This window comes from Topomyia yanbarensis, chromosome 1 (genome assembly GCF_030247195.1).
Source record: "Topomyia yanbarensis strain Yona2022 chromosome 1, ASM3024719v1, whole genome shotgun sequence".
In the NCBI taxonomy this organism is placed as follows: domain Eukaryota; kingdom Metazoa; phylum Arthropoda; class Insecta; order Diptera; family Culicidae; genus Topomyia; species Topomyia yanbarensis.
In genome coordinates this window covers 35,104,690-35,115,257 of record NC_080670.1, presented here as the reverse complement: position 1 = coordinate 35,115,257, position 10,568 = coordinate 35,104,690, and the positions used below count along the sequence as shown (strand labels likewise).

The window sequence follows — 10,568 nt, the reverse complement described above, 5'->3', positions numbered from 1 at the left end:
AAAAACATTTTAAAAACGTTCTTCCGATCAAACTTTATCTGAATTGTAGTTTGATTCGCCTTCCAACCTGTATGCCAGTGAGGGGAGGCTCAAAAAAGTGGCTCTTCAAGGTGACTATTTGAACGAAATTGTGCAGCTCTTGGTGCACAGATCTTTCTCTTTTTCGTTTTCAAGTTTCTCTTTGTGCGATCGCTCCGCACATCGCAGTGTTTTTAGCTGCTTTATTTTTCATCGGTGTATTTCGCTCTTTGTGGCACATTGTGTGAGCAAATAACAAGCCTGTTCAAAATATTTGCGCCGCCATACCAGCCTTTCCCTAGAGGCATAACTATGCCGGCCGTTTTGAAATTTCTATACGATCAGCTATAAATTCAGTCACACTCACCTACTAATCGACATAGCATCAGTTGCGCACTAGGTGGTGATATCTTTGAATAGGCCTTTATTTTTATACAAGTTAAATTTCAAACACCCAACGAAAGGAGTTCGAACGGGTCTGCAGTTTATGTCATTTTGTCCTCTCTATACCGAACATTTTACTCACTACCCCAACAACAATCCCTACTACAATACACATAGCAACATCCGTTTCAGAATCAAAACTCACCAACCCATGATTTTTTGTCAAACCACGTAATCATTGTACGTACCTGTATTTACCCGTGATTTTTCTTTTTCCATCAGCCAGAGAACCGCTCCCACAACGGAGAAAAAAGTTTTTAAAAAAGTAAGTTTTTTAAAGAGTTTTTTCAAAATTTCTCCAAAACTCGTCGACTTTACGTCTAAGTTCAAGTTATGAGCTACTCAAACTTAAGAGTTGCTCTCAGTCGGCCATTTCATTCCCAACCCAGTAGCAATGAGATAACTGAGATCATTAGCTATTCATATAACTTGAATATGCTATTCTAATCTTATTCAAATTGACCGCGTAAGATTCAAACCTATCGGATATCACTGAGTTTTAACATGAACTTTTAGTAACATTCATATGGTTTCATATAAATTTTACACAACTAAGCGTAGTGCGATCCATATGAGAAATCTAATGAATACAAAAGACATTTTCATTTCAGTGTAGGTCCACATCGATCGACTGTTAAGCGATACAATATTAGTCCATACTCGAGAATACTTTTTCCTACAACTGTGCTGTTTCATCTCTATCTTATAACAGAATTCTATTATCCCTGTTCTAGCTAATAGACGTACTCATTACAGTATAGATCAGGAAAATCCTCAATATTTTCTATTATCATTATGCTGAGTAGCTAGTAGTAGCATCCTGGGGTTCCACAAAAAGAGGCTCTGCCCATAAATGACATAAGAAATATTTATCCACTATTCCCCATAAAGTTTGCTCGAACCGAATGTCCGCCTGGTTCGACTCGAACAGACCGCACCAACCCGAAAGGGCTGCTTATCATTTCTGAGAGCCGGTGTGCTTGGTCGAGTTAAATAATCATAAGAACAGGTCCTGATTAATTAGCTATCTCTAAGGCGCCAGTCCTGTACTCCTTTCCTGAACTAGCCTCATACCCAAGGTTAAAAGAGTCGATAACTAGCAGGATCCATATGTCCCCCACCCAAGCGAATTGATCTATCAACTTGCTAGTAAGAGCACATATCAACCAACCGACCAAGAAGTCTTCCGAACCTATGAGAATGGACCATGCCAGTCGAAGGCCACAAGCCCAGCGCCATATAATACAGTTCCTGAAAATAGATGTGTGTTAGTGCTACTTACAGATTTCATTTCAATGGTAGTAAGTGTCTCATTCTCTCTTGTAAAACTCGCTTACCGCTGCTCATCTCTTCCGGCATTTCGACGCCGTTGATCGACCGTCTCATAGAAGGGATCTGTTTCATCGAATCCTTAATTTCCGTCGGAACTCGTATATAAGACGCTTTGAAGCGTTATGAACATTTTATATCACTTTATACATATCCCTTAATCCTATGATCAATTAAGACTGTCTGCCGATTGTAATGCAGAAACGCTAATGATATGACCATCAAGAATCCGTCAGACAACCCTAATTAACCCCCTTCGACAACAGTTTGAGGTTATCAAGCCGTAACGCGGGTGGCAGCGTGAAAACTGCCGAATAGGGATTGAGAACACCTTGAAGCAACATCTGATGTTGCTCCAAATGTATCCAAAACTGACTTGACCCACAAAATGATGGAAAATTTAAAAAAAAATGAAAGCACACCAGAACAAGTAGAAATACAAAAGTAAATTACCGCCAATGACTAACAATCTATTGCATTTCCACTTGTTTCAAGCCATTTCCCTTGTGTAATTTGATAGTCATAATATTTTATTATAATCCATATGTTATCGTTATATACATTACAAGTTTTTTTTATTAATCAATTGATCATTATTCATATTCAGTTTCTTTTCCCTTCCGTTTGTTTCCTTTCATCTACTAACTATAGTTATTTGTTTTGCTGTCATAAAGATTATTGATTTATCCGCTATCGGATGTTACTTTTGTTTGTTTCTCATCCGCTAGACGCCAACTTGTAAATTATATAAGCCGCTACAAAGTTACTTAACTATTGTGACCAGTAATTTTGATTATCGAAAAGAAATGGGTTCTCCGTAGTTGTAAAGTTAGGGGGAAGAAATGGACGAAATTAAACCTCAACAATGGCAACTATCTATATGTATTCGCCAGCACATAAGGTGCCTCACAGTCACGTCCCCTAGTGACTAGAAGTAAATTTCCTTCTAGTCACCAAGTGACGTGACCGTGAGAGTAGGGCCCAAGATGCTATAATTAGTTCAAAATCCATCTGTTTTTTGCTGTAGTTTTATTATTAATTTGTTCAAATTGCCTATCATTATACAACATATATCACTGCGTGAAACCTAAGGTCTGGTATCAAGAACTGATGGAAACTAGTTTTTGTTGAAATAAGTATTAAGTGGCTAAAAATCATGTATACAACTTAAGCATCGATTTCTGTGCTAGCGTATTAACATTGAAAATACCAGTAGTTGCTATAATCGTAATGTTGGTTACTTCATCAAATTTTCTGTTTTAGTTACTGGGTATTCTGACTACCATTTGAAATTCAATTCTCTCGTATATCACACATACCGATTTTTGTTGCTTTTACTTTTTCGAATTGGAGCCCAATCGTTAGTAAAGCATCGTTTAACCCCGTGCACGCATGTTGCAGCATTCAACAACTTACTCAAAGCATATTTTTAATCTAAATTTCATATATTTTATGTTGATCTATAGGTGATTTAGAGGAAAAGTTGCGCTTTCAATGAAGTGGGCCAAGGAGACTGTTTTGGAGGGGGATAGTGACTGTTTGCTGTTTGGCGCTGTACCAAGGATTTTTACCTTGAATAATTCAGTTGTTTGTTTTTGTCGATCACGTAATTTCTTAATAAAAGACTTTATCGTAATATTAATGTTAAAAACAAAATCTAGACAACACTTTCTAACTTATTGAATCAATCGTTCACAACACCAGAGATGTTCGTTTTCAACTAATGCATTCTGCTAACTTGGTGCTCCCTCAAATGGTTCGGTCATTTCGTTTGTTCTCACCGATGCGCGAACTGCATTGCGAATGACACCGTTGAGATTCGGAACCGAATGCTAGCTAAAATCTGGAGCAAATCGACGAACTTAACTCGCTGTTAGTGTTTTGTTACTCTATCTGTCTGTTTCTTTATATTTGTAGGTATTACTTAAAGATTACTGACCGAGGGGAATTCTCAGACCCGAGTCTGTCAAAATCACCTCCATTCACCATCACACTGTTGCTCCATTTAACGACTTTGGCTCTTGGAGTGGGCAATTAACCACTGTAGGGTGATGTCGATATTGTCTTTCTCTTTGCAGGAGATACTATAGCAGCAAATTTCTCGATCTTGTATGCTGGATAAGTTCCTAGAAAAAAAAGTTCGCTTGAAAACAGGACAAAACAACGCTGCTAGAATCAAAACTTACATTCTTTCAATCAATCCAGTCTCGTCCAGGGCACCGGAAATATCCCGCTTGTTTCCTAACACCAGCACCGGTATGCCGGCCAGTTGCGGCTTATCAAGCAGCGAGTGCAGTTCGTTCCTGGAAGCTTCCATCTTGTCCAAATCAGCGGCATCAACCATGTAGCTGAAAAAGCGGTCAGATGAAATCGTAATCGTTAAATTTGGAGCTTCTTATCGCAACCGGTAGACAGATAAGCAAACACCTACACAATGGCATTGACCCCGCGACAGTAACGTTCCCACATTGACCGGAATCGTGGCTGGCCACCGATGTCCCACACCTTGATCGTTACGTTGCCCTTGGTCACCTTGCGCATGTTGAAACCGACCGTTGGGATCATGTCCTCGCAGAACTGACCGGACTGAAAAGGGAAGAGAACATGTTGATACCGACACTTACTCTATAGCAATTTTTACAAGGTCAAGTTTCTTTTTGTGTTGATAACTTGATCTCGTTAGAATTCAATTACAAAGAAACATTTTGTCCAACAAGTTGAAATAGATTATCCCGCATGTGCCCTACAATCAACGAGCTAACGGTAGCCGAAATACTGCTGCAGGAGCGTTATCAATTCTAAGCTGATAATGCCGACCAAAGTAGATTCAATGGAAACTCAAATCAAACTATAACAAGACCTCCAATGCCAACAAGCAAGCATTTAATGCATGGAATGAATCACTTCAGGCAGTATCATGTTATGCATCGTCTTCTTTCTTCCACTGCCCACCCGCACGCTCTTCACAGATAGGCACACTTACAGCAATTACGTTGACAAAGGTCGTTTTCCCCGAGTACTGCAGCCCGACCAGCGTCAATTCCATTTCCTCCTTCCAGAACAAACTTTTGAACCAGTCCAAGATCCGGTTGATTAAGGCAAACATTTTCTAGGCTGCTTAGCGGATCGGTTCCCGGGAAGCGATACAACCGTCGACAGACACGGATTGCAGAGAATCAGCAGAATGACTAATTTTTCGCCTGGTTCTGCCCTTTTTGTTTACACCTGATTTGGCTGGTGGAGGCTTCTGTCTCTTCCAGCTGCCAACGATGGGCACTTTTGTGATGAGAACAAACTGATCGAACGTCGTATCGATCTTTGCGAAGCTGGAGCTTTCTTTTTTTTCTTTCCTGAATCCTCCCAGCAAACGACAGACGAAGAAAAACGCACAGAACAGAAGGATCACCACTTTTTCTTCTTTTGCACTATCACTTTCTGCTGCAGGCTGATGGCTGCTGGATGGTGCTGTCAAACAGTGTCAAGCGAGCTTTTATGTGTGTGTGCGTGGGATGTGTTGGAGTGGGGATTTAGGAACAGCTCTAGTTTTAGGGCTACCAGCTCACAGCAGCTCACCTATCAAATAACATCGAAATTCGCGAAGCAGTTACAGGTTGCAACCCTGCTGCTTTTGGAAAACGACTTGACAGTTCTGATACACTTGGGTGAAACTAACCACCAAAAAATCCATCCGCCAAAATGTTTTAGAGGTACTAGTAGCGACATCTAGCGGTAAATAGCTAAACTAAAACAGCGCCACCTGTATTTCAGATATGTAAGCTTGTGAATTAAAACACAAAAATCTAACCACCAATTTTTTAAAAATTCAATTTTAATAAAACTAATAAAGCAATGGCAACTTTTTTTTTATTAAATCCAATGAGAAACTAGTTTAAATATCACAAAATTACAATTTTATTGTCAGCGGCCTACAAAATATATAAAACCATAGATATGTAAACAGAACAGTAGAAATGAAAATACATGTACTGAGATGTCTAGAATAGATCTCTGCAAATCTAAAAAACACAACGCAGTCGGGCCGTAAGAGAAAAGCATAAGCCCCCGGGGATCTGAAAAATATGGTGCAGCTGGTTTGCATAAGGTACAATGCTTTCTCTTTGCATGTAGAAATCATTCATAAGAAGTGACCAAGGAATTTGTCGGCGCAGTAGAAATGAAACAACAAGCGTTTAGATGTTTAGTATAGGTCCCTAGGGATCTGAAAAGTATAATTTAGTCGGGCCCAAAGAGCTCCTTGATACCCTTGGGTGGCATAAGGTAAAATGCTTTTCCCTTTACATGTAGAAATCGTTCATAAAAAGTGACCAGGGAATGTGTTGGCGCAGTAGAAATGAAATACCAAGTGTTTCGATATTTAGCATAGGTCCCTAGGGATCTGAAAAGTATGGTGTAGTCGGGCCCAAAGAGCTCTTTGATACCCTTGGGTGGCATAAGGTAAAATGCTTTTCCCTTTGCATGTAGAAATCCTTCATAAGAAGTGACCAGAGAATCTGTCGGCGCAGTAGACATGAACTACCAAGTGTTTAGATATTTAGTACAGGTCCCCAGGGATCTGAAAAGTATAGTGTAGTCGGGCCCAAAGAGCTCTTTGATACCCTTGGGTGGCATAAGGTAAAATGCTTTTCCCTTTGCATGTAGAAATCCTTCATAAGAAGTGACCAGGGAATTTGTCGGCGCAGTAGAAATGTAATAACAAGTGTTTAGATGTTTAGTATAGGTCCCTAGGGATCTGAAAAGTATAGTGTAGTCGGGCCCAAAGAGCTCTTTGATACCCTTGGGTGGCATAAGGTAAAATGCTTTTCCCTTTGCATGTAGAAATCCTTCATAAGAAGTGACCAGGGAATTTGTCGGCGCAGTAGAAATGTAATAACAAGTGTTTAGATGTTTAGTATAGGTCCCTAGGGATCTGAAAAGTATAGTGTAGTCGGGCCCAAAGAGCTCTTTGATACCCTTGGGTGGCATAAGGTAAAATGCTTTTCCCTTTGCATGTAGAAATCGTTCATAAGAAGTGACCAGGGAATTTGTCGGCGCAGTAGAAATGAAATACCAAGTGTTAAGATGTTTAGTATAGGTCCCTAGGGATCTGAAAAGTATAGTGTAGTCGGGCCCAAAGAGCTCTTTGATACCCTTGGGTGGCAAAGGTAAAATGCTTTTCCCTTTGCACGTAGAAATCGTTCATAAGAAGTGACCAGGGAATTTGTCGGCGCAGTAGAAATGAAATAACAAGTGTTTAGATGTTTAGTATAGGTCCCTAGGGTTCTGAAAAGTATAGTGTAGTCGGGCCCAAAGAGCTCTTTGATACCCTTGGGTGGCATAAGGTAAAATGCTTTTCCCTTTGCATGTAGAAATCGTTCATAAGAAGTGACCAGGGAATTTGTCGGCGCAGTAGAAATGAAATAACAAGTGTTTAGATGTTTAGTATAGGTCCCTAAGGATCTGAAAAGTATAGTTTAGTCGGGCCCAAAGAGCTCTTTGATACCCTTGGGTGGCATAAGGTAAAATGCTTTTCCCTTTGCATGTAGAAATCGTTCATAAGAAGTGACCAGGGAATTTGTCGGCGCAGTAGAAATGTAATAACAAGTGTTTAGATGTTAAGTATAGGTCCCTAGGGATCTGAAAAGTATAGTGTAGTCGGGCCCAAAGAGCTCTTTGATACCCTTGGGTGGCATAAGGTAAAATGCTTTTCCCTTTGCACGTAGAAATCCTTCATAAGAAGTGACCAGGGAATTTGTCGGCGCAGTAGAAATGTAATAACAAGTGTTTAGATGTTTAGTATAGGTCCCTAGGGATCTGAAAAGTATAGTGTAGTCGGGCCCAAAGAGCTCTTTGATACCCTTGGGTGGCAAAGGTAAAATGCTTTTCCCTTTGCACGTAGAAATCGTTCATAAGAAGTGACCAGGGAATTTGTCGGCGCAGTAGAAATGAAATAACAAGTATTTAGATATTTAGTATAGGTCCCTAGGGATCTGAAAAGTATGGTGTAGTTGGGCCCAAAGAGCTCTTTGATACCCTTGGGTGACATAAGGTAAAATGTAAAAGTAAAAATTTTCTAACTATAATGTATGCATTGTTTGTTATAGTTTGGAATTTCAACCAAATGTAATATGCTTTATTATTAGTTCGAATAGCAAAAATTTTGCATGAATTCATTAAATTTAATTTTTCTAGTGCATAAGCACATATTAATGAATCGTTTTATACTTTCTTTTCTTCGTTTCGTTTTGTAAATATCCATGAGCCATAATTTAACGTTCGATATATGAATCAATACATAACATTTCTAATGTTCATTTTTACATCTTCTATCTATATTTAGCAAACATTTTCATCAAATTTATGGAACTTTTTCTAACATTTTATTGCTCCATTTTGTAATACCGTGGAACATTTTTGTCGATATTATGGAACGTATCGACGTGTTTTAATGCATGTAGCATTTTACATTTCCAATATTTTTATAGGGCATTGGTTGATTTTAATTGCTCTTTTATTACTATTTTAGTGCTCTCTTGCGACAATTTTATGGTTCAATTTTACATAATCTATGGATCAAATCACCTTTTTTATTGATCATTCACACTGTTTTATGGGTTTTCAGTTTTGTTTTATGCAACATGAACAACTTTTTTATGGATCGTTTTTCAATTTTTTATGGATCATTTTTGTTGCGGCACAAACTTAGGGCTGCCGATATGAATGCTAGTTTGGAAAAATGGCCTCTTTCCCGGACACTTCCGGAACCGTCTATGGTGATCAATGTAGTCAACGAAAGTTTGGTTGGCCGTCAGTGACATATAACTGCAAATTTAAGTTGCTTGAGAGACGTTTTAGTGAAATTTTTACCTTTTTTGCTTTCATCGGAGTATCGGTTTGAATCGGAGTTGGTTTTGTGACCGCACGCCACAATCCATAACTTCGGAACCGGAAGTCGGATAGGGATAAAATTTTAAAACCATTTACGGGGATAAAACACCATTCATTTGAGACTAAGTTTGGTCGAAACGGTCAAGCCATCTTTGAGACACCGATGTGACTGCTATTCTAATTTGGATACTTCCGCCGGGGCTTGCGGAACCGATGATGATGGCCAAAGAGACTTTAAATGGCTGTTAGTGACCTAGTACTACAAATCCAAGCAGATGTGGCCACATTTTGGAAAAATTTTCACCTTTATAATTCATTGCAGAAATTGTAAAAATCGACATTTTTCGTGTGATCGTTCTCATAACCCTGTAATTCCGGAACCGGAAGTCGGATTCATTAGAAATTCAATAGCAGCCTGAGGGTGGGCGTAGCGTAGTTGATAAATCGATTGCCTTGTACGCAGCGTACCTCAGTTCGAGTTCCGGCCCCGCACATAGGGTTAGAAATTTTTCATAATAGATTTTTCTAACCCGGAGAGGCGAATGACCTTAAGGTTAAAAGATGGGTGGGTAATGTCTGCGACATAACCGGAGAGATGTAGAATACATAAAGAACACGTTCTTCAAATATGTTGATACTCATTGGAATTTTCGGACAAAAGGTGATTTGGGCGAGGAATATTTCAAATTATTCTTTACAAAAATGATGGTGGTCCTGAAAAGGACCGGTTTTGTTGGCGTTGTTGGCCTTGGTGAGGGAGATGGCTAACGATGAAATTAATTGTTAGCATGAGGAAGTCGCGTAGTACTGGCCAATGGAAGAACAGATAATAATTGATTCCTGAAAATCAATTTTTCTTTATTCATGTAAATTATACATACTTACAAATCTAATAGAAGATTCCTGGTCATCTTTCTGAATCATTAGTGCGAACATTGTGTAATTTGGTTAAGTACAATGAAAGTTACAAACTTTCCAAACTCGACCTTCTGTTCCTTCAGAAATATTGAAATGGGGTGTCTATATTAAACCGTTAGTCGTGGTCACAATAAAAAAGATGGGTGGGTAACGTCTGCGACATAACCGGAGTGTCGTAACTACACTTGTGACGTTAATCCAAATCTAATGATATGCAACGAAATTACGTTTGCATGTGAAATTTTCAAATGATTCGTTATAATTATGGTTAAAAATTCTAATTGGAAATTCTTTTCCATCACCAACTATTTTTCTTTTTTCGAATCTACAGCATTCTTTGAAAATATTGTTGAAATGTTATTGATGAAAAACTGAAAATGCGTTTGGCAACACTGCTCACTAAATGGATGGTGGGAAGACGCACATTCGTTTTGATTATGCTAGTATTAGTAGCAGAAAAGAAAGAAAAGGCGCATGGCCCGAAAACGAGCAAGCGAGAGAGCGATAGTAGTTCGTATTCGCTCTACTAAACTAAAAAAAAAGATGGGTGGGTAATGTCTGTAACATAACCGGAGCATCGTGACTTCACTTCGAGACGTTAATTTAAATCTAATGATTTATGCAGTTAATCAAAGGAGGCTGCCAAAAAGTTCGAATAAAAGCAAGCGACTAGTGTACTTTGCACGTTCTATATTTTATCAATACTAGAGAGGATCAATAAAATAATTCAAATTGTAATAGCGACATGCAATTGTGGCAACACTGGCCATGAGATGGTGGGGGAACACGCACATTCGTTTTAGTTATGATGGTATTAGCAGCAGAAAGGAATGGAAAAGCAGTGCACGAAAACGAGCGAGAGAGGATAATTTAAATTCTCTTTCTTTCTTTCCACACATCTTATTTCTTATATAGCTTTCTGAAAATTATTTGTTATACACCATAAAATGTAAATTTCAGTTTAACTCTTATTA

General features: G+C 38.8%; 1 protein-coding gene across 1 annotated transcript; it reads right to left on the bottom strand.

Annotated features, from left to right (window-relative positions):
* Nucleotides 1-2,307: 2,307 nt before the first annotated feature.
* LOC131677364 (ADP-ribosylation factor-like protein 8) lies at nt 2,308-5,256 on the bottom strand. The gene is made up of 4 exons (XM_058957121.1): nt 4,775-5,256; nt 4,223-4,377; nt 3,978-4,139; nt 2,308-3,917 (listed from the first exon to the last, which is right to left on the bottom strand). The coding sequence occupies exons 1-4, from the start codon at nt 4,895-4,897 to the stop codon at nt 3,797-3,799; spliced, it is 561 nt and encodes a 186-aa protein (XP_058813104.1). The 5' UTR covers nt 4,898-5,256; the 3' UTR covers nt 2,308-3,796.
* Between the last annotated feature and the right edge of the window lie 5,312 nt (nt 5,257-10,568).

Coding starts and splice junctions, on each gene's coding strand:
- LOC131677364 (XM_058957121.1), bottom strand. CDS start 4,897: ATGTTTGCCTTAATCAACCGGATCTTGGACTGGTTCAAAAGTTTGTTC. Junction 4,140..4,222: donor CGCGGGGTCAATGCCATTGT/GTAGGTGTTTGC, acceptor CCGCTTTTTCAG/CTACATGGTTGATGCCGCTG. Junction 3,918..3,977: donor ACTGGATTGATTGAAAGAAT/GTAAGTTTTGAT, acceptor TTTTTTTTCTAG/GAACTTATCCAGCATACAAG.